Below are 25,540 nucleotides of genomic sequence, written 5' to 3' on the forward strand. Positions count from 1 at the left end.
ACAAAGCACCACTTACATACTCCTGTGACCCTCCCCACACACACACCATTCTTGATCCACACCACTGCCACCTCACATGCCCTACCCCACCTATGCAAACCTCTCATGCACCTCTAGGCAGCCTTGGCAACCTATGCCAACAGCACATGACCTCCCTGACCTGCATGGCATTTCTGGCACACATTCTTCCCAAACCACATGGCACCTCTTGTGCAACCCTAGATACCGCCTGACACCACCACTCCCTTGTGCACCTCATTAGTCCCTCCCCAATCCCACTTACTGCCTGCTGGCCTTGGACTGGCAATTTCCTGCTGGTTTCTCCACTGACTACTTTCCACAAGTAAAGTAAATGGGGAAACCAGAGGAAATCAAGGGACTGAGGAAGGAAGGAAGGAAGGAAGGAAGGAAGGAAGGAAGGAAGGAAGGAAGGAAGGAAGGAAGGAATATTTCAGATGTTTTTTTACCAGTTTACCATAAAAAAAAAAACCTCAGTGGGAAAATCACCTGGAAGTGAGAAGTTGGTCCCTTTCCAACTGCTTTTTTGTCCATCTTTCTTTGTGTATCTTTGTTTAAGTAAAGAAATATCTCTGAAATAAGGACCCAGTAGGGCATGAGTTGTTTAGTAATATCTAAATCTGAGTGCAGCATTATTATGTCATCATATATACGGCATGAATATGTGTTAACAATCTCACAGAAATATACGGGGGGGTGTATGTGTATGTGTGTGTGTTTATGGATTATTATCAAGGCTGGCTTTGTTTTTTTGTTTTGTTTTGTTCTGTTTTGTTTTGTTTTAATAGCAGAATATTTAAAGAGGGTTAAAAAAAGCATTCATAGTCTTGAACTTATAGACTTAAATCCCAAAAGTAAAGGGAACTCCACTATGCATTAAATTATTTCCATTGTCAGTAATTATATTAATAGAATTTCTTTGTTGCTCTCCATATTGGGCATTATAATACTGTCTCTGTGATGAATATCAAACAAAGATGATAATAAGCAATTAAAAGGTGTTATCAAAAATAGATCATAAGATAAAAACTGCATCCTGATTGCAGTTGTTTGTTAGAACTTTTATTAAAGTTGCACTATTTTTTTTTTCATTTTCCACTGTCATCCACTTCATTTTTCCCATAAGATATCAGCTTAAATGGGAAAACAGAAAATTAAATATAATTTCCAATTGGGTAATGTGAATTTCTCTCTTTGAGAATGTAGTTCTTCTACAAGTCAGCAGCAAAACCCAACCTCCTGTTGTTTTTCCTTCCTACACAGTCTCCATAAGAAAATATTACTTTTTTATTATTCATAATTATTTTTATGATTTATTAGAATTATTATTATTTATATTTATAAATACATTATAATTTATTATATTTTTTAAAAAATATGCATTGCACGATTTGCTGAAGGAGATCAGCTTAAGCCAGTATGGAACTTTACCTGAAACTTAAACTGGCATTTTAATATTCTGAATGCTTTGTTGGTACTTTCTGATATAAATTGTGTTTGTAGTACCTGTTCTTCATTCAATTAAACTCTTTCACATGGATCCAACTATCTCAATAACTTCTTAATATTAAGAGCAAGATATTTCCATTATGGAATTTGAGATAATGTATGGATGAAATAGTTAAAATGGAATTTACACACATTCAGTATGTTTAGATGTGTGTATGGTAGAATATGCTAAATCTACTATTCCCAGTTTATATTAATGTCTAGGATAAAACAAATTGTAAGATAGTGCATTAACAGAATAATTATGGAAAGCCTAGCTATATTGTTAGCGCATGTTTCTCTCTTTCATTAATCTCTGTGAAAACATAAAATATTGGGGAAACTTGTAGTGAATTTATCTTTAAAAATGGCAACTTGATATATATGGATTCTATTAGAGACAAGTTTAATTCTGCCAGTATCTGGCTTAATGGCATGGGATTGAAAAATTGGAATTTACTCTTCATGTGATTCTGTTGTTAAATAAAAACAAGGACAACCTTAAGAATAAGAGTCCAGCCTGAGAAATGATTATATGGAGGTAATTAGATCTCTATAGGCATGGAAGAGTCAGCAGTATTCCATGATGCCACTGCAGCAAAACATGAAAATATATTCTCAATTGGACTTGAAATGAAGGCTCACTGCAAGGCTGCTGAAGCTGCTTCCTTTAGCTAAATAAATTTATGAGGATTAGCCTTGTATTGGAGAAGATTATATTACATCATTCATTGATGACAACTGGTCATGCTCTCTAGGAGCACTTCCCAAAGACTTTTCCTGTTTGGTCTTCCAACTCATCTAAATCAAGTTCAAAATTATCCTCAAAATTGTGTGTTATTATTTAGGCTATTTTCAGATCCGTTAAAACAACAGGACACACAAATATGGAAATAAGGAAATCAGCATTTGCTTTCTAAATATCTCCTTCTGACCTCTCAAGTCTTTCTTTAAATATGTATGCCTTACCTTCTTTGCTTTGGCACTGATCATGGCAAACTACTATTGCCCTCAAAATTCCTAAAACTGACAGTTCTCCCCTTAGGCTCATTCTCCAACAATATGAGCATGCTGTTATGACATAGTGCAAGAAGTGAGAGATGGGATGAACCAAGCATTTGTTCCAAGGAGAACATAGACAGCTGATTCAAGAACAAGACAAATACAATGCTCCTTTTGAGGTTACCTTTCATGCCTTGAAATGGCATTTCCTTGTCTTTCAAGCAAATGAAATCCCATGTTACTGTGGATTCAAATCAATTTGAAAAGAAAACCAATGTGAAAAGAAAAGTAGTAGAGCTAAAGGTCTCCATTTTGGATCTTGCTGATCAGTTGAAGCAAACTGATTGTTCCTTGCTGTAAAACCGAATTCAGCAAGGCTGAAGATCCAGGCAGTCCAAGAAATCAATTAACTAAAGGTGGTTCAACTCCTTTAAGGAGTGGCTACCTGCTTGGAACTGTAATTGAAGTTGAACACAGTGGAGGATCTGGCAGTCTCTGACCATTTGAAGGCTGATCAACTGCCTTAAGTCCTGTGTGAGAGAGGAATTTTGTTTCAGATGGTTGAGATAAGTTTCTCTTTGAGCTAAAGAAAAGACTAGTAAGTGAAGAGGGGAGAAAAGCTTTCCACATTTTTTGACTTGAGAAGCTACTGGTAGAAAAAAGAGACTGAATAATATTTTTCTCCTCAAAGTAGATGCCTACTTTGAGCCAAAAGTATAGTTATTTTTTGTAGTTCTTTCTTTGGAAACTGGTGGATAAACAACTTTGTGTATGAGCTGGACTCAAGAATAAAAATTGGCAATGCAAGCCCACCTCTTTTGTATATGCATGTATATGCATGGGCATCACATACATATTCAGAAGTGAGGCTTGTATCACAGTGTTCTATGATCTTGTCAAATTTGGCCCACCCTCTGTGGAAAAGTGGATGGGAGAATTCGGCCAGGTGACTGAGTTGCACTAATGATTTTTCCACTTGAGCAAAAGAGTTGCTTAAAGCTTCAAGGTCATGGATTTTTTATCAGAACACTCTGGTCCTGGTGACCTACCCAGATTACATCTTTTATCAGATTCTTATTAACAAAGAAGGGTCAATGAATAATTAAAAAACATAACCTACTGTTCTGACTAATGAAAGGAATGGCCCAGAAAAAGTTCATGACTCTGGTAATGTTTCCTTATGAGGACATCCCTTTGCTACATTTCACGAAGACATAGCAATCAGCATTGCCAATGGAAAGAGTTCCAATATTAATTTGGAAAGGTCATTCTTGTATTGTTTTAATAGGGTTTTTATTCCCTGTGGCTACTAGAATTATTGTACACAAGGAGCCAAGAAAGTCAAACCTTTTTTTTTTCTAAGTTGGGTCTTTTACCAACTGGTCATGTCTCCTCGGTTGCTTCTAGAGCAGCTAGTAGCACTGCTTTTAGTGTCTGCAGTCAATCAGTTTTGTTGGCTTTATAGCTTCTATTCTAGTGTATATCTTCTCTATATTGCCAAAAGGGGGTAAGAGAAATTCTTGACTATCCATAGCCATAAAAGGAAGCAGAGGATAATAATGATGTTAGTATTATACAAATATTGAGCCAACCTGGACGTACAGTTTTGTTGGCAGGACAAATCAGTATGTTCTGCAACTTCAGTCAAATGTTCATCCAAAAAAGATTGATCAAAGAAACAGTGGGTAAGATTTATTTATTTATTTATTTATTTATTTATTTATTTATTTATTTATTTATTTATAATATTTGCCACCCACCTCATTTTGAAGCAACTTTATGAAGCTGATCAGCAGCTTTGAATAGATCAAGTAAGGAAATATATTCCAATGCAAGGCAAAACACCTGCAGAAAGATGTAGTCTTGGGAAACAATTGAAATGTCAAATCCCTTATTAACTGACAGTGCATATTAATTTTCTTTTTCTGCACAACTTCAGAGAGGTTTAAATATCTTTTAAATTCAACAAACGACCATGATATTTGAGTGAACTTCAGGAGAACTATGCATGAAGAACACTTAACTTTTAATTATTATTTGTTTAGAATATTCATAAAATGATTTAAAGTTTAACAAATTTGTAGAAAATATCCAGCAAATACCAACAAATGTTTGATAATAATATTAGCAGTAGTATGTACTTTTAGTCATATATATAAGCAAATAAACAAAAGAAAATGGGAATAGTTGTGCAGCTGTAAACTGAGACAATTTTAAATTTGCAAACCAGTTTTTTGCTCTTGAACAAGTCATTGAACTATGTATATTTCTGAGAAAGTTTACTATAGATAATTTGATTTAAACAATGCATATGATAAAGTGAACAAGATTAAATTATGAACTGTTTTGCATGAAAATTGAGTTCTAGGTTGTTTGCTGAATGCCATGATATATGGTAGAAATAAGGTATGAATAACATTATTAGTGTAAGTTCAAGGAGCAGGGAATAAGACAATGATTTGCACTAACTTTTTATTGGTTGTTCAATGTATTTATGGGGAAAAATATAAGGTGTGCTTGTGGTGATAACATAGATATGTTGGTTGGGATGTGAATGCATGTTGCATGTTGATGATGCTATGCTATTGACTGAGAATCAGAATGATTTGCAATTCATGTGGAATAGTTTCTATGCTATATTGAGAAGTATAGCTCTGAAATTGATATATCAAAGTAGATGGTAATTGTGTTTCATGTCCTGCATCATTAGTTCTCACATCTCAAGTCACAACATTCCATATGTCATATGGCTCTTGCTGTAGATCAGGGGTGGGCAACTGTGGCCCTTTTACAATCTGTGGACTTCAACTCCCAGAATTCCTGAGCCAGCCAAGCTGGCTCAGGAATTCTGGGAGTTGAAGTCCACAGATTGTAAAAGGGCCACAGTTGCCCACCTCGGCTGTAGATATTATCCTCTGCTACCTTTTATGGCTATGGATGGTCGAGAATTTCCCTTACCCCCCTTTTGGCAATAAAGAGAAGATATACACTAGAATACAAGCCTATTTGCTCTTGTGCTGCATGCAGAATTTTTTACTAATATAAAGATAGTAGTGGCTAGTAAGGGCACATTTTAATCAATAAGACACATGAGTACCAAATTGCCCCTCCCCTATATTCCCATTATTCTGGGTAGGTTGGATCTGCAATCCAAAGGCTACCTTGCAAGACAATGTCTATATATATCTACCAAGAGATATATAAAGTATAATGAGAATAATGAGAATGGGAATCATGCAAACAATTAGGTATAGGATGAAAATACATAGACTATAATGACCAATCACTATCTTAGATTTAAGTTATGATATTTAACAAACATACACCTTTCTGTACTATCACCATGTATATACAGCACAATGTAAATAAAAGGGCAACATACACCATATCTGTTTAAATTGGATGTAGAAGTTCTGATTCAGAGACCAAATGTAATCTGCATTTTTTTCTGGAAATCCGTGCATATTCAAATGGTGTGGGAGTATGAACAGATTTCCAGAAAAATTGCAGACTACAGGAACCCTTTCAGCAGTTCCAAAAAGGGTCCACATCCATTTGCACTATTCAGTGTCCCTGAGGACACAGGCAGACCTCCTGGTGGCCTCAACAACTCTCTAAAAGAATGCAAATGATCAGCTGTCTGTGAGGAATATAAATCCTTCCATTCTCCATCATCTAGTCAGAGCTGAAGAAGCTTCTTGCATGAGAAGCGAAATGTCTTCTAAGAAAAACAAGAACGTCCAATTGCCTCTTGAAAAAGCACCTTTGGGAAACTCATTGAAATGCATGTTTGAATTCAAGTGACTCCAGTCCTACAGCTATCTAACATTTCAAATTTTATACCAGATTAGAATATTTGCCTGTTTACTCCAGGATTTCCTGTGCTGACAAAAGGTTCCCAGTCCCATCACCTATGATCTGATAATGGAAACAATGTTTTTTTTTTTTTAACCACTAAGCTATAATAATTATTGTCCAAGAGCATGAGAAAAGCTCTTAGATCACAATTAAGGGCCCTAGTAATTTTTCATCCTGTTTCCCACAGTGGCCAATCAGAAGACATTTCACTTGATTAATGGCTAACCCTGCTGTTTTTAGAATGAAAATGATATCCTTTAACTGTTGCACATCTTATGAAGTAGTAGTTAAATAAAATATAATTGAGGTATCAGAATAACAGAGTTGGAAAGAACTTGGAGGTCTTCTAGGCCGAGCCCTGTAAAACCCAATTGCCCTGCTCAAGCAGGAAACTCAATACCATTTCAGACAAATGGTTGTCCAAACTTTTCTTAAAAGCTTCCAGTGTTGCAGCATTCACAACTTCTGGAGGAGGTTGTTCCACTGATTAATTGTTCTAACATCAGGATTTTTTTTTCTTAGTTCTAGGTTGCTTCTTTCCTTGATTAGTTTCCATCTAATTGCTTCTTATCCTGCTTTGGAGATTTGGAGATTAGGTTGACCTCCCTGCTCTTTATGGCAACCTCATAGAAGAGGTGGGTTTCAGCAGGTTCTGACCACTTCTGGAGAACCAGTAGCAGAAATTTTGAGTAGTTTGGAGAACTGGTAGTAAAAATTCTGACTGGCCCCACCCCCATCTATTCTCTGCCTCCCAAGTCCCAGCTGATTGGGGAGGAAATGGAGATTTTACAGTATCCTTCCCCTGCCATGCCCACCATGCCACACCCACCAAGCCATGCCATGCCCACCAAGCCACACCCACCGAACCGGTAGTAAAAAAATTTGAAACCCACCACTGCCCCTTAGGTATTAGAACACTATTTATGGAGTGGTAATCTTAATCGTAATCTTGATTCTATCCCTCTATTAATGCAGCCTAGGATTTTGTTGGCTTTTTGACAGCTGCTGCACACTGATGGCTCATATTTAAGTGATTGTCCACTAGGACTCCAAGATCCTGCTCACAATTACTACTATTGAGCCAGGTACCCTCTATACTATACCTGGGCATTTGCTTCTTCTTGCCTAAATGTAGAACCTTACTTTTTTCACTACTGAATTTTATTTTGTTAGATAGGGCCAGAGGTGGGATCAGCCAGTTTGCACTACTTTGGGAGAACCGATTGTTAACTTTCTGAGCAGTTTGGTGAACTGGTTGTTGGAAGAAATCATTAGGGCAGGGAACTGGTTGTTAAATTACTTGAATCCCACCACTGGATAGGGCCCAATGTTCACATCTGTCAAGATCTCTCTGAATCTTAAGCCTATCTTGTGGAGTGTTGGCTATTCCTGCCAGCTTGGTGTTGTCTGTAAACTTGATGAGTTCCTCATCTATTACCTCATCTAAATCACTGATAAAGATATTGAAGAGAACTGGGCCTAAGGCAGAACCTTGGGGTAGCCCACTGCATACTTCTCTCCATGTAGTATCAGTTCTATTGCGGATTACACATTACGTGTAATCAGACAGTTTACAAACCCATCTGGTGGTGATTCTGTCTAACTCATATTTTTCTATCTTATCAAGTAATAGGTTGTGGTCTACTTTATCAAATGCCTTACTGAAGTCCAAGTAAATTATATTGAGAGTATTCCTCTGGTCCACTAATTTTAAAAAACTTATGTTGCCATAGTTCCCTTTACTTGGAAGCATTTTTCTAATCTAGTCCCTGAAACACAGCTGGAGTTCCATTACACCAAAAAACATTTTTGTAAACTGAAACAATCTTCGGAGTGTTTGCAAAGGCTGTTTTTCTTTTGGAGAGATTCAAACACTGTTTTCTTTCCTTGAGAGAGATTTGCTAGTACTTGCCCTTAAGCTAACGCAGATAAATGAAGAGGTGAGACATTTCTTGTAACTTGATAGCAAAAAGTAAAATAGAAAATAAAGCTCAGATAAAGGCTGCGTTCAGTTGTTTAACTGAATAATTCACAATGGTCAATTTTTCACAATACCATAATGCATAAATTATGGTTTACAAATGGTTCAGTTTGAATAACATATACAAAGCCAAAATAAATTTTAAAAATGCAATATGACCTAGCATACAGTAGTGGGTTTTAATTTCGGTCGCTACCGGTTCACTCGCGGGCATGCACATGCTCACGCTTGGGTGTGATGCTTCTGCGCATGTGCAGAAGCTTCTGTGCATGTGCAGAGACGTCCAGGTAGGTCGGCAGAGCCTCTTGCCACCGCCGCTACCGGTTCACCCGATCTGGGGCAAACTGGTAGCCACCTACCACTGCTACCATAGCATTTAATGAAGTAGACCACATCCTAGAAATTAAGAAATTTATTCAGTTAATAGAATAGTAATTATTATTTTAAACTTTAGTAAGTTTAAAATGTAATCTTTTCTTTCAAATATAATAGGAGGAGTGGATGCTAGAAAAGCAAAAGAGAAAGTGCAGCAGTTGCTAAAATATATCTGATTTTGTAATTTATGGGGGAGATTATAATACTATTTGTGAATGCAAACTGGTTTTGTTACTGCAGTCTTTGTAGTAGATATTTCCTTAATGTTGCAAGTCCAAGCCTCTGGGGCTATATGTCTAAACAACTGATGAGTAATTACTATGGAGCTCTGAGGCAGAGAGCAAAGAAAAGGGGAAGCTATTAGAAGCACTTTATTTGAGATATGAGCTAGAGCAGTTTGCTATTATTGTTATTATTATTATTTTTTTGCTGTAGGGAATGACTGAAGTACACCACATTTCTCTTAGAAAATAAAATAAACAATACCATACCCCTTCCATGGGGTGTGCATTTTTATCACCTCTGTAATAGTCTTTAAATCCTTGAAATCAAAGCTACCAATACTGACTGCTCTTTTTATGGACAAAGCAAAAGTTTACACACAGAGAGGTACACAAAGATACATATATTTACATATATACATGCATGCCTAACAGAGATTATGGGACAGAAAAAGAGAAGCTAAGAGAAAGACCAATGCAATTAATGAAAAAATCCCAATGACCCTTAAGGATCCCAATGCTTACTTGGGCCATGAGTAATTGATTTTCTAGCTAACAATTCTAGACAATTAACCTTGAATTGGTTGGCATTAGATCCAAAGAAACTCAATTTTATCTGGGGTTAAACTAAGTAGTTCTGGTTAACTACCCATGCCATTCAAATTATTTTAAAAATAAAGGCTCCCTTAAATTGAGTTTAACGTCTAGTGATTTCATGGTCAAGTTACTAGGCAGCAATTTGAAAGTGATTTGCATCACTTTTTTTCTGAGATGCTTATGTGAAGAACTTTCAGAACCTATGGGAGGATTAGTTGAAACATTTTCTATCAATCTCAACTCTACAAGAAATCACAAATCATGCGATTGAAAGAGATGTACACATATACACAGTCCATTACGTTAACTGCAGTGACTTCTTTACCTTCACTCTTGTGTTATGAGAAATTGCGTCTGTATCTTGTCATTATCAGAGATTATTCTCAGAAATCCTTTCATACTAATGACAAACATGTTGGGGTTTGAAATTCAAGGAAAACAGCTTCATTGTTCCGGCCACCAATCTATAAAAATGTTTCCCAAGAGTATCACATATCTTATCTATATTATCAGCTTATAAGAATCAGCACTTTTTTTAAAAAAAAATCCTAGGACTTTCAAAAAATATATCTCTGTGCATTTTTTCACATGCTTTTATTTCTTAAAGATTTATCTATTGTGTTGAATTTATTGTATGTAAGATGTTTGAAAACAATTCTTTTATTGGGCTGTTTCCCATCTGGATTTCTGAAGCTTCCAGATATCATTATCTTTTATATATGTTCCTACAATGCATGGATACCTGGGGGGTGGGGGTGGCAAATTATAAAACATATCGCAATTCAAACTCTGCAATTTTTGTACTTGTATTCTGACACCACCTGCAAGTATGTTAGTGGCAGAGCTTCCATTGTGATTTCAAACCCTATTTTGTCACTAAAAAATTTAAATACATGGTACATTGAGCTAATTTTTTATACAGTAGAATTTCCAAATATGCTACATTTACTAATAATAAGCTCTTTTAAACTAATAAATATATGCCCTAGCCATATCCTAAGTGCATTAGAAAGAATATATCAATTATTGCTTCTATGTTCATTCTCAATAAAGCTATACCATACTGTTGGAAAATCTTTAACTTAAAAAGACTTCCTTTCTTTTTAATCAGCCTCTTATTTAAAAATATTTACAATAATTATAAAACTAAATGATTAGTATGTTATTTTTATTTTATTTCCTGTATTCCATATACAAGTTAAGGTAAAAATAAAGGTTCCCCTATGTGCTAGTCGTTCCCAACTCTAGGGGGCAGTGCTCCTCTCCGTTTCAAAGCCAAAGAGCCAGCGCTGTCCGAAGATTCTCCGTGGTCTTGTGGCCGGCATAACTAAACACCAAAGATGCATGGAACGCTGTTACTTTCCCACCAAAGGTGGTCCCTATTTTTCTACTTGCATTTTTTACATGCTTTCGAACTGCTAGGTTGGCAGAAGCTGGGGCAAGTAACGGGAGTTCACCCCGTTATGTGGCACTAGGGATTCGAACTGCTGAACTGCCAACCTTTCAATCGACAAGCTCAGTTTCTTAGCTACTGAGCCACCGCATCCCCTATATACAAGTTACAAGTGGTCCAATGGGCACTAATGAAAAAAATGCCAATATTGATGCAGCAATTTTTCATTATCTTCTTCAATTGCTAACCTAGGTATAATATTTTAATTAGTTTCTCTATTGTACTTACAACAAGATAACTTTAAAGGAATAATGTAATCACAGTAAGCAAAACATGAATTACCTAAAAAAGAAAGACGGTGTTGGAAAGAAATTGAAAATGTCTCTACCTTGACTCCCTTTAGTATAAGAGGAACTGAAACAAAAATATCCTCAGCTTTTCAAGGTTCTATTATTGTATTGTATACTGTGAAATTTATATTTTTCCATCTTAGAGGCAGAATTAGTCTGTGGGGTTCCCTGAGAATCAGCCATTAAAGCCCTGACATATATTTGCAAATAAATCCAATTGAACATATCTACTGCCTGACTACCCACTTCTAATTTCTTTGGATTTTTTTTATTATTATTATTGTCAGGGATGGGAGAGAGAAAAGGTGTATAAAAATTGTTTTTTTTTTTTTCCAAGAATGTGTTGGGGAAGATGGCGAAGGAATATCATATTCAGAGTTCATCTACGATCTTGTGCTAGTAACATAAGTGAGATAAAAAAAAATTAGAACAATTATTTTCATTTTATCTAATATGGAGTGAGGAATCAGTGTCTCCTGCAGGTACTCCAAAGGCTTGCTATCTCTGCATACCTATATCGAGTGGGTTGCTCCCTCAAAGAAATGTCTCTATTGTTGGGATACTGTTTTAATGGCCAGCAACTTTTTATTGAAAAAGTGTCTTATGCTACAATTAGGTCAACTGAGAACATGGCTGTGATTTTTAGTCCTCGTTGAAATCCTGCTTTAATACAGCCAGTTAGGATTAACACCTAGTTTACACAGCTATGGCTGGAAGCTGGCTTGTTCCACAGGCAGGTGTTCATCTACTATGGGACCTATCCTATGTATAAATATAATTATAAGGAATATAGGAATTTATAAGGAATATAGGGAATATAGAGAATGCCTCCTTATTCTCAGCCTTCAACATTCAACAATATAAATGAAGTAGTTTTCAAACTAGGCTATCTGATGATGAAGTTGGAGAAGACTTTGATAATACTATGGACAGCTAAGAAACCATACCAATGGATCATTGAACAAAGGAGTCCAGAGCTCTTGCTTGGGGCACAAATAATCAGGCTCAAATTATTCTAATTTGTACACATTATGAAAATACCCAGACTCTCTGGAGAAGACTCTAATGCTAGGTAAGGTAGAAAGAAAGAGAGGAAAAGGATGACTACCACAAAGGTGGATGGACTCAATTTCAGTGCCAATGTGTACATCATTGGGTGATCTGAAAGTACAGGTTATGGATAGATTGTTATGAAGAAACCTAACTAGGTGATCAGTAGGAGTTGAAAGTGTCTTGATGGCACACAATCAATCACAAAAAATAGGAATAAATACTAAACAAAGGCAACATGAAAAAGCAGCGGTCCTCTGTTCAAAATGTGGATCTTGTCCTGATGGCTTTGTTCTCCTTAGGATTCAGCAGTCCATTTGCATTTAAAAGACAAAGGCCACTCTCTTGAAGGCAGCAAAGTCCACATTTTGAACAGAGAGGACCTTTGGTTTGAAAGAGGGGTCAAAGAGACCATTTAATGTCAATATTTAACTGCCCTCTCTCAACAGAGGGGGAGGGATACAAAATAATTTATCTCCAGTATACAATACAGTCTTTTTAGCAGTTCCAAGAAGGCTCCACACCTATTTTCACTACTCAGGACACAGATAAGCCTCCAAGTGGCCTCAGTGACTCTCTAAAAGAATGCAAATGGCCAACTGTCTGCAATGAGTATAAATCCTTCTATTCTCCACTATCCAGTCAGAGCTGAAGAAGCTTCTTGGATGAGAAGTGAAACATTATCAAAGAAAAACAAGAAATTCCAGTTGCTTCTTGAAAAAGCACCTTTGAGATAACCATGACATGGATGACTGAGAATCTTCATAGACATTCCCCTTGGGACATTGCTATAGGGCACTGAATGCCAAAATAATCAGACCAGGGAAAAAGTGTCTTTTTTTTCCTTTGGGTCATCAATCTGCTGAATACCTAATCCTCATAGTATAGTACTACATCTAAGTGTATTTACCCATATCGTATGGCTGTAGTATTATTATTATCCTTCTTGTCTTCTCTACTTCCCAATGTTATTTGTATCATTATTACAATTATTATAATTCTGTTGCTTTACATGTAGCTTCTGCACTAGAGACAATTCTTTGTGTATCTAATCACTCTTGGCCAAATAAAGTATTCTAATTCTAAATTGTAAATTCATTTGTAAATTTGAATTATTGCAACTTTATGAATTGTATTGTGCTTCATAAATCAATGTTTATGATTTTATATGTGAATGAAGCCACCTTCTAGTCATGTTACCCAATAATTCCAATTCAGCCATAATATCTGAACAGAATTGGAAAGGTAATTTAGGCCACCAAATTCAACTCCTACCCAGTGTAAAATACCAGATTAAACCATTCCCAACTGATGGTTGTTAAACTTCTACTCAAATGCATCCAGTGATGTGAAGGCCAACACTTCTCTGAATAATTGATGCCATTGTCAAAACTCTCATTGTGATAAACTAGCTAGGAAGAACTGATGACCCATAATCACAGGTGTTTTGAGGAATAAAACGCAGTAGCTTTCAAGTAGTTTTTTTAGTATTTGTATTTACAAAACTTCAAATACATTTTGATAAAAAATAGAGATTAACTGATAATTTGAATGGGTTATTACTCTGAAATATTAAACTCAAGGAAAATATTGAGAAAGAATAAAGCTTATCTACCTCTGAAACTGGTAATTGATTGCATAAATCTGCTTTAGATTATTCATCTGCAAAAAGAATCCACTTCAGACAGAATATTTTTACTTTTGAAGTCTGGGGTTAACATTTCAAAGCAACACAGGCTTTTATTTATTTATCTGTATATTCCTTGTTCCTTCCCTATGGGTGTATGTTTTGTTCAACATTCCTTATATTTTGTTTTTATCATGTTTTTTTAAGATTCTTCCACTTGTCTCACTGATTTAATCAAATGTGTATTAAACAAAGTGCCGTAGTTTAAAGTTTCGTATGTAACCAATGTGTAGTGTACAGTGTATAATGCATAGGCTGGAGAACCACAGTTGAGATCTCAGGTCTGTTAGGGGATCTTGGACAAATTATTGTCATATTAAGGCATGATTTGTTTGTGGTTCTCAAATAAATCATAACAGGGTGAGTACTTATGCAAGAATGAGCCATAAGGCATAATTCATAACCTACAAGATCTATTTTGCTGTAACCTATCAAAATAACTGCTTTATGGCCCACATGAATTCAGTTTCAATCTACTTTGTCTGTCAAGGGGTTAAAACGTAGAGGGCAATGTAATTCAACAATTTGTAGAAATAACGGGTTGCAAAATAAACATTTTAAAAATAATAGCAGGGACTAATATATAGTATAAAATAATCATTTCTGGATTGTTTTATAATGCCACCCCTACTTTTTCCTTAAAAGAAGAAGACAGGATTAACATAGACTCAGTGTAGGAGCTAAAATGAGGAAAGAAGGATTCCGATTATGGTTAAAATCAATATACCATTCTTATCAGCTTTGTTTGCTACCATTGTGTTACATTGGGTTTAGTTAATCACCTTTGGTGGCTGAACAAGAAAGTGGAGTGTTTCTTATTGATGATAGGCTTTTGTTTTTAATCAATGTCTAAATTTTGCTTCAATATGCTGTTCTCTGGTAATTTGCTTTCTCTTGGTCAACATGGACGGTTTAGTTACTGCATCTTATAGGAACATTTGGACTGATCTGGTGAATGATGTGGAACCTAACCAACCTAACTCTGATGATAGGTAACTTGAGGGAGTTTCAAATGCTGGGAAGGAGTTCTTCGCATCCAATCTGCTTCAGCTCTCTGAACGTTGATCAGCAGGAATGTGTGTGGCATATACTAGGACAATCAAACATGAGGCAAACTGAAAAAGTCCTAATTTCATAGGTTTATGAACTAGGAATCCAAACCAGGTGGTTTTGCCCAAATGTTGGAGAGAAAATGGTCTTCACTGAATTAATAAAAAAATAAATATATTGAGAATATTTAATTTATTTAGGATTTAGAAAACTTCTCCTGACTATCATTTTTTCCCAGGTCTCAAGAATTTTAGTTATTGACCATTAGCCACATTGGTCCCCAGGATAATGGGGTCCAGGATAATGGGATCCATATCAATCTGGACAGATGTCAAATGTTAAAATTAAGTTTTCCCTAATGAAGTCAATACTTGGTGGTACTGCAGGAATCCTCTATGGCAGGGCTGTCAAACTGCCATCCCACGGGCTGGATGTGTCACGTGCTGGCCATACCCACACCCGGTTTAGTGAAGGGGAAAAAAGTTCTGATATGTCACGTGATGCCACTGTGATGATGTGAGTTTGACACCCCTGCTCTATGGAGTATTTGTCCCTTGCTCAAGTTAACTGTGTAAATAGATATTTATCTCTATTGTGTGGCTATAGTTCAAAGGCAAAGAAAGATTAGGTAGCAAACTTCCCACACTGTATAATACATACTAATGTTTCAGATGCTACTCTTAAGTATCAGTTAGTAAAAAAACATCCATTTTAGTTAGAGTTACACACATCAGAGACAAATCCAATACCAGATGATAACATCATGGTATGATAGAACGTAGAAACACAATCCTTTTCATGGAACTTGGTTCAAAGAATTTATTGGGGGTGGGAAGGAAGGAAACTGAGAAACTGGATGTGAACCAAGTACTCATCCTTTTATATAAGTAAGCTGCAGGTGTTACTTTGGTGTAATGGATGTGGAGATCATCCTCCAGGAGATATGCCCAAATTCATTAACCATTTGATAACATCTGATTTCTAATCACTGCCAACTAGTCAAGTTTTTATATCTCTGCCATATTTTGATCTGTAGATACCACTATATCTGTCATTGTTATGTCTATAATACAGTATATGCATACCTAATTAATGGAAATGACTGAATGAGTGAACATATAATATCAGTCTGGTCTACCTGATAAGGCTAACAGATTTTCACCTGCCACTGAAAAAAAATCTAATTTTAGAGCAGCCTCCAGGTGTCAGAAGACTTTGACACACATGGAATTCTGTGTGTCTGCAGGGATGACAAGGGACAAATGACAAATTGGTGATGATGTCATCATGCAAATGCCTTGATTTAGATACTTATATGAGAAGTCATTATGCAGGCACATAGTCATGTTATTTCTATGATGTCAGCACATGCATATATTCATTTTGGTATTAGCAAAGTTTGTTACAGATATTAGAGCATGAAGGGACTCCAGGACCAGGCTCTGTTTCATAAAGTCCATATAAGTTTCTTGCAATTCCCTAACTAACTAGGAGGCCAAAGGCAACTGGGGGTGGATATTTTCCATTATAGAACTAGAGAAAACAGTGGAAAATAAACTAATGAATGAGCAATGATCTATATAATGTATTTTGAGCCACCATCTTTTCCTAGTAACTGGGCCTGTTTATTGAACTCTTATAAGGTACCAGATATTCAGTATTTTGATCATAATTTTTGTAGAACTAATTAAAAAAAAGAACAGTATGCAGACTGAATTGAGAATTTTGAAAGGAATCCTATTCAATCATTCCAGGGTATACTCAATCCACAGGGGGAAAAAAGACTTTTGTTTAAAAAAACATGAATAAATACAAATGAGTAATGTCCTTAATTTGGACTCCTCAGTCAAGGAGGGAAATGGAATAATATTTTTTGTGTATGTGTGAGAGAGCTGGGCTCACCTTACCCTTAGTACCTTTGTACTAAGACACTTATAAACTGGATTATCTCCTCAAAAAGAAGGAACATATATCAGAAAATTCTCCCCTGCTGTTTTGTTCTGATTTGAGAATGTGTAACAGTTAAAATTTTGTTGTATCTTTTTATTTTTTTGAAAGAGAAAGGATTCTGCTTTTTATTTTTTTTTCACTTCTGTTTTTCCTGTGTTCTCATTTTTAACTGACTACTTAAAAATAAAATCCATTTATATAGATCATCTGGAGAAAATAAGCAGGCAGGCCTTTAATGATACTTGAACAGATGTGTGAATTCCATCACAGTTTGTTATATGCTGACAGAGAAATAAAACCAGGGCTGAAGAAAAAAAGTAATTCTTTAAAACCAATGAGTTTATTTGTTATTATGTTTTTATTCAAATTTACAGTTAAACAAATAAATAAAATACTAATTCAAATCAATGAATTTAAAGGTAGAATAAAGTAATTGGTTATTCCTCAGAAATTTTCCATTTCATTGATAAGACTGAACTGACGGAACATCTTTATGAAAGCTAACTAAAGTTATCCTAGTTACATTAACTTGGTTGTTTGCCTTGTTTAAAGATTGACAGAATAGTAGAAGCTCCCAAGTTTAGATCACCAGATTATGTTGATAATGATATTTCAGAATAACAGAGTTGGAAGGGACCTTGGAGCTCTTCTAGTCCAACGCTCCTGCTCAAACAGGAAACCCTATACCATTTCAGACGAATAGTTGTCCAATCTCTTCTCAAAAATTTCTAGTGTTGGAACAACCAGAACTACTGGAAGCAAGCTGTTCCACTGATTCTGTCTGTCAGAAAATTTCTCCTTAGTTCTAGGTTGGTTCTCTCCTTGATTATTTTCCATCCATTGCTTCTTGTCCTACCTTCAGGTGCTTTGGAGAATAGGTTGACCCCCCTATTCTTTGTGGCAGCCCATCAAATATTGGAACACTGCTAACATGTCATCTTTAGTCCTTCTTTTCATTAAACTAGACATACCCAATTCCTGCAACCATTCTTTTTATGTTTTATCCTCCAGTTTCCTAATCATCTTTGTTGCTCTTTTCTGTAGTCTTTCTAGAGTCTCAACATCTTTTTATATCATGGTGACCAAAACTGGATGTAATATTCCAAGTGTGATCTTACCAAGGCATTATAAAGTGGAACTAACACTTCACATTATCTTGATTCTATACCTCTCTTAATGCAGCACAGGACTGTGCTGGCTTTTTTGGAAGCTGCAATGTGCTGCTGGCTCATATTTAAGTGATTGTCCACTAGGATATTACTATTGAGTCAGGTCCCTCCTACACTATATCTGTACATTTATATTTTTCTTGCCTAAATGTAGAACTTTAGTTTTCTCATCATTTCCTTGTGCATTTCTGCAACTTGTTAAAACCACAAAAGGAAAACAACTCCAACTCCTTTATATAAAAAGGACATTCATATGGATGAGATTTGGTGACAGTACAAAAGCATGAATGATTATCTTTATTTCTGAAATATGCTCTCCATCTAACTATGCAGTGACTCTGAGATTTTTATTATGTTGAAAAGGTAGATTTTATTTCTTTCAAGAAATTTAATTAACATTGATTAAAATATGTTCTCTTGGATTTGTTGGGAAATTAAAGTAGGTCTGATAAAGGAAATCATGGATCAGGTTGTACAAAGGTTTACAACAGTGGAAAGGTCATTGAACATCTGTGGTGGCACAAGTAAATAATTTTAGACCTTGGCCCTAGAGATGTATTTTGCATTCTCATGCTAATATGAAAATAATAACTATTTTAATTTAGAAAATAATTAAGTATTTTTTTAAAAAAGTAAGTGACTGAAGATCCAACAACGTCAGACCATAGGACCTGGTACAGTTCAGTTTTTAATTGATTTTGATTTGATTGAATTATTGATTGATGATTGATTGATTGATTGATTATAGTTCATATGTTATATACTGATAGCAGAGAATATTTGTTGCTCACTGTTGAAATGAGGGGTCCTTGGTTCTCTCTGAGTTTGGTTGTTTCCTTGCAGATGTTTCATTATGCAAACTACTAGGTAACATCATCAGTGCTGGTAGGGTGTGGGGTTTGTTCTCATTTTATATTATAGGGGCTTGCCTTGTCAGCGTTGGTGGGGATGGGTCTTGGTGGTTCTTTGATTGCCCTGCTTACTGTCACTAAATCTAATAAGATTCAGAGCAGCTTACAATAGACAACAACAATAACAATATAAAACCATTATAAATAAAACTAAGCCAATCCTTCCTGACTTGTTATTTTCTGTTCTGCATTCATGTATTATATACTCCTGTCATTACCCTCCCAAATGTATTTTCCAGAATTGTTTGGTGGGAAGCTGTCAAGGGACTCCTGCAGATGCACAAACTCATCACCACAGTTTTGTAACTGAAGTCAGGGAAAGATCTCTTCCAGGCAACAAAAAGCAATAAAAGTTCATTGAAAGGAACATATATGATTCAAGCTGTTTTATGACTGAACTAGAAATAGCAAATATAATGTCATTTGCCAGCTGTCTCACAATTGCTCATTTAACAACTGTCTAAACTCATGATGTGACTTGAAATGGCTATATTAAATACAGTGCTGGAAGATTACTAGAATATCTGCTGTTTCCTTTTAGTTCTATAGAACTTGGTCCCATGGAGATGCCAATATGTTTACAGATTTCTACCTTGATATGCAATAGGCTTTCTTGCTTGCTTTATTCAGTTTGTATGGCTGCCCATTTCAACAAGTGACACTACCCCATTTAATCTTTTCATATGAAACACACACACACACACACAGAGACAGAAAGACAGACACGGACAGAAAGACAGACACGGAGAGAGAGAGAGAGAGGGAAAGAGAGAGAGAGAGAGAGAGAGGGAAAGAGAGAGAGAGAGAGAGACAGAGATAGAGATAGATGGAAACAAAGAGAGGCAAAGAGAGATGGAGACAGAGAGAGACAGAGACAGAGAGTCAGAGAAAAAAAAAGAGAGAGAGAGACTTACACAAAGAAGGAACATATTGTGAAGCAAAACACCAACCTCATCATCTTTATTTTCAGGAATGGTTCTGATCTGAAAATCTCCATATCAAGCTTTCTTAGAAAATGAAAACAAGGAACAGCAGCAACCTGCTTGCTTAGAAAAAAAGGACCAGGGATCATCTCTTCCTGTAGAAGGGAATGTTAATGTTACAGTACATTTCACTAGTTATAGGTAGCATATTATTAAAGTTAGGCAGTACACTACATATATATAACATGCTTTCAAAATTCCAGTTGTACCACTAGCCCCAAAAGAGACCACTGCAATAAACCGGATGTTTTTCCTAGTGTTCTCTGATATCTAATAAATATTTCTATAGTTATCATTATGAAAGAGAGAGTGGAATGAATGGTCACTATACTATAAATTAAAAAAAAGATATTATTTCATCTCACAGGAGTTGTGCTTCTCATTTACTAGGCTTGCCATAAATAAAAGTAGTTGGCCTGTTTGATTCATAGAACGGCACCTATTGCCACTGCTACTGTATTTCATAGTACAGCTTCATTCACCTTGAGATAGACAGTAGAGATTTTAGAACTAAATTCAGTGATAAAATAGATACATCAACCACCTAGAGTTCTGACTGGCCAGGGCATGTATTTCTGCATACAAAAATATGCAGAAAATGCATCATGCACATGCTTTCTTCATGTACAGAAGAAAACATTGATTAAGAAACATAAAAGTTAGTCACTCCTTGGTTTAGGATGCACTTTGCAAGAGCCAAGTTTAATATTAGTACAGAAAGATAATAGATTAAGTGAAAGGAAGAATGACTTTGTTGTATTCCATGAGCTGACTATTAATGAACAAGATGGTAGGGGTTTTTTTTAATAGTACACTGTGGCATTGCAACACATAAAACCTTATTTTAATACCTTAAGGGAATGGAAATATACTATCAAAGAGATATTCTATGAATACATAATCCACTGGGTTTCTGATTCAGAAGCAACAGAAACCTAAATCACAAGAATTCAGAAAACAGAGTTGGAACAGACTTTAGAGGTGTTTTAGTCCAACTCCTGCTCATGCAGGGGACTCTATAGCATTTCAGAAAAATGGCCGCCCAATCTCTTCTTCAAACACATTCAAAGATGGAGCACCTATAGTTTCTGGAGGCAAATCAATTACTTATTATATCTGTCAGGAAGCTTTTCCTTATTTCTAAGTTGGATCTCTCCTTGATTAGTTTCCATTCAGAGGTTGACCTGCTCTTCTTTGTGACAGCCTCTTAAATATTAGAACACTGATATCATGTCAACACTTGTCCTTCTAGGAATGACATTCTGGATGACTAACAACATGTTAAAATAATTTTATAGAAGTATTAGCAAAGAATAAAATGCAGCAATAGTCTCCTATTCATAATATAGATAGGACCATGTTTTGAAGATATTCCTCAATTTTCTCTGATTTTTTTATAAAACCAACTCCCAATATAGGAAGTCTGTTTTTAATAGCTACACATCATCATTTCGGCAATCTTCTATTAATTTTAAAATGGATTTCAGGAGCCTGTGGCAGACATCAGCTGCATTCCCCAATAATATGACATGCTACAGCAAAATAAATAATAAAAAAAAACATTATATGAAAGAGAGTCATTTCATTATATGAGAGTCATTTCATTATATTTCCCATGTTGTGCTAACTTAAAATGAACAACATCTGAAAATTGTGGAAATTCATTATAAGTCCACTTAACATTGGTATAGGAAAATTCTTTATTGCTAAATGAGAGGATGTAATCTCATACAAATGATATTTTTATTTATAGCTAGCATGACCATAGATAAAATTTAATATGTGTTTATTGCCAGTGAGGAAAAGAAAATTCAGTCCAAGCCATACAGGATCAAAATGTCCACGTGTGTTCAATATGTCTAAATAAACTGTAAAATGTCTTCTCAAAGACATTATTCCAAATCAAAATCTAAACTATGACATTAATCAGGAAACTCTGTTCAAAACATCTGAAGTCCTATCTTCAGTCTTAGTCTGGGACTAAGTCTGAAAATGTTCAGTCTGGGGAACATTTTTCCCATGTTGAGCTGTCAAATATCTATGGAAAATGCACAAGCATGGTATGAGTATATCTGTTGCTCATATTCTCTAATTTTTAGAGTCATCGTTATTTTTCAAGCTCAAATTATGTAACTATCAGAATTAATAATGATTAACATCCTCAATCCTCATGAATTCATCTCATCTTATGTCAAAGTTGTCATATTAGCCTGGTGATTTGCTGGCATTGTTTCTAAAGACAAACCTTACAAATACTTTCTATTGTGTTTTTATTGGGGGAGGGAGGCAGATTTTATATATGTGTGTGAAGATCATAGGGATTCTTTGGCAGAATTTTTGGCTACTTCATCTCATTTTATCTTCTTTTACTGAATAATGAGGGGAAAAAAATCTCAACCAAGATTTTGCTTCAATGTTTTGGAGGCTTGGAATTAGTGCAGTCATAATTGTTGATTTTTTTCTTGCAATAATTTACTAGAAAGAGATATACATGAAGAAAATTAATGTGAAAAGAAATAGATATTGTCATATCTCAGAATTAATGATAGACTTTCAGTAAATGGACAATGAATAATAGAACAATCTTTTAGAAATGGGAGCTATTTTCTAATTTCTATCCTACAATGGACATATCAACTTTCCTCTATAAAAATATAAACTCCTTGGCTACACAAGTGAGGGAGGAAGGGAGAGAGGGGGAAAGAGAGAGGGAGGGAGGGAGAGGGAGGGAGGGAGGGAGAGAGAGAGAGAGAGAGAGAGAGAGGGAGGGAGAGGGAGGGAGGGAGAGAGAGAGAGAGGGAGGGAGGGAGGGAGGGAGATTGTGTGTGTGTGTGCTCCTCTTGCCACCTCTCCCAAGGGAGTCAAATGGAATATATTTTGGCAGTAGTTCAGGTCAAATGCTTATTAGATACTCCTGTCTCACCCACTGCTGATCAGCTGCTACGGCTTGATCCAAAACATGGCTGACTCCATAATGATTATTACTGTTGGACAAGAGACTGTCCGAGCTAGGCAGAAAAGTCATATGGGGAATTAGTCTAGAATCTCTACATAGGTACAAGAAGGCAAAGTCCGTCCCCACTTTCAATCCTGTTGAACCTTATCTCGTCTGGCCCAGGTGCAAACCACCAGGAGAAGATTCCTGTGTTATAGGCATGAACAATAAAATAAGTATTTGAAATCATGTGCAAATCTGATTATTTGCACTTAACAATTACAATGCTGCTAGATGGCACTGTACCATCAACTGTGACAAGCTGCTGTCTACATCTCTGGGATCTAAGGTCTGAAGCAGAGTCACGGTGATGATCTATTTGATCATTTCATCCCCAGAGAGCCATGAGGATTTCCCCAACTTCTTTTTAGCTCCATATATATAAAGAACAGAGAACTCTTGTCTAGAGATATAATTTTATTTTCAGATGGTCTTTCAAATAAGTGATGTGCCAAGCCATGGACGGATGCTCTGTATGTTGTGCCATTCATTCTTTGTTATCCTTTCTTCCACCCATTACTACTTGTTTTTAATAACCATATGAGATCTCACTTCATCCAAATGTCTATGTGTAAAATTTGTACTTGAATTGTTTATCACTTAATTTGAAGATGCAGAGTGTTTCAAAATGTCTTAACAACACATACATATGTATAGCAATAATGACAACATACAGTAATAACAGTAACACTGCAATTTCACCATATGTGAAGTAAATTGGCCTGCAGGCTTTGCTGAAGTATCCACAATTTATTTTAAAGCTTATATACAAGTTGTCTTTAACCAAGGGTCGTCAACAAAAGAATTAAGTAATTGTTAATTTTTATTTCAATAGGGAATAACCTTACTGAATACAAGAACTCTTATGATTCGTGCATTAGGAAAATAAAGTTTAATTTATGTGATTGTTGCATTTTTCAATCTTGTATGTGCAAGAATCAATTAATTACAAAGACTTTCTCTTTTCTTGTTTATTTAGGAAAAGAAGAATATATTGCAACATTCAAAGGATCAGAGTATTTCTGCTATGACCTCTCCCAGAATCCTATCCAAAGCAGCAGTGATGAAATTACTCTGTCCTTTAAAACTCTACAGAGGAATGGACTAATGCTTCACACTGGGAAATCAGCTGATTATGTCAACCTTGCCCTGAAAAATGGAGCTGTCTCCTTAGTTATTAATTTGGGCTCAGGGGCCTTTGAAGCACTGGTGGAACCTGTGAATGGGAAATTTAATGACAATGCCTGGCATGATGTGAAAGTAACCAGGAATCTGCGTCAGGTAACAGTACAATGGTTACAGCAATAACTGACTTTGCTTCTGCTACAGCTAAGTGTTTGGTGATCTTGCAGTTAGAATAACATGCAGCTGAGTGTTTAACAGACCTCTGAACCCTAAGGTTCACCATGTTATGTAGAGATGTATAATTCTTTTTATACATGAGCACAGGCACACCTAGAAAGTAATTTTTAACCAGGATTGCTTTGAACAATTATACAAACACAGCCAGATGCTTAAAGTTGTTTATGTGTGAGAGGCAGGTGGACTGGGAAGAGTAGATCATTTTTATCAAGAAGACTAGACACCTAGATAATCAATTATTTCCCAGGCTACTATTTCATACTTGTAATTTTCCAGAAGCTCCCACTTTCTATTGCTGAAACAAAGCTGAATGTTTCTTTGTTTTTACTTTTATCTACTGGGTCCCTCAATTATATTTTAAGAAATCGAAAACTGATTATAAAGATGAATAAATACCTAAAAATACATTTATAACAGAGAATTTCCTCAAAGAAACATGTCCTGCCAATGAACTTATGCATAGCATTTATATCCTTAGGTTGCACTTCTGTATATAAGTTACTGCAAGAATTCCAATGAAATTGATGAGAGTTATCCATGCAAAAATGGTGGTAGGATCATATCCTAAATAGTTCATTCTATTCTATTTCATTCAAATAGTTGTGAACAATTTTGCTTTGATTGTCAAGTTAAAAAAGATTGTGATATTTTAGTGGTTATACTTGCTTTCAGAACAAACCTTTGCTTTGCTATAAAACCAAACTTAGTGAGAGGGAACTACATTAATAGTGAGACGCTAATATCTTGTGAATCTATGGCTGAAATGGGATACAGACAGTAAAGCCTAAATGTAAACCTTTCAATTTTCCATTGTGGTAACAATATATCACACTTAACTCTGTGTGGGATTTGACTCTGAAAGACCAGTTACTACCACTTACCAGGAAGCTTCTGTTGGCTCTGGACAATTTGCTGATTTTTAACCCAATGTAGACATCTCTTTTATGTACAGGTCTACCAGTGAGGTTGTAGCCAGCTCTGAGCCTTCTTCTATACAATTCAAAAGCTGTGTAAAATGTTTCTAAGGATAACCCCTGTGCAGGATGCTAAACATCTTATTAGAAGAAACATGTGATAAGACATTTTTACAAGCTCTCTGA

General features: G+C 35.7%; 1 protein-coding gene across 19 annotated transcripts in view; it reads left to right on the top strand.

Moving 5' to 3' along the window:
• The window catches only part of NRXN1 (neurexin 1), a 952,284-nt gene that overhangs the window by 290,466 nt on the left and 636,278 nt on the right, over nt 1–25,540 (top strand). For 18 of the 19 annotated variants that reach the window (XM_070932263.1, XM_070932252.1, XM_070932253.1 and 15 more), the window contains one exon: nt 24,058–24,359. In XM_070932263.1, the coding sequence (XP_070788364.1) occupies nt 24,058–24,359 (302 nt within the window). Of the gene's footprint in view, nt 1–2,907; nt 2,925–24,057; nt 24,360–25,540 lie in introns of all 19 variants that reach the window. The other variant, XM_070932260.1, reaches the window with a different exon arrangement.

Source organism: Pituophis catenifer, unplaced genomic scaffold, assembly GCF_029215685.1.
Source record: "Pituophis catenifer annectens isolate HBS135680 unplaced genomic scaffold, rPitCat1.0.hap2 SCAF_1, whole genome shotgun sequence".
Lineage (NCBI taxonomy): Eukaryota > Metazoa > Chordata > Lepidosauria > Squamata > Colubridae > Pituophis > Pituophis catenifer.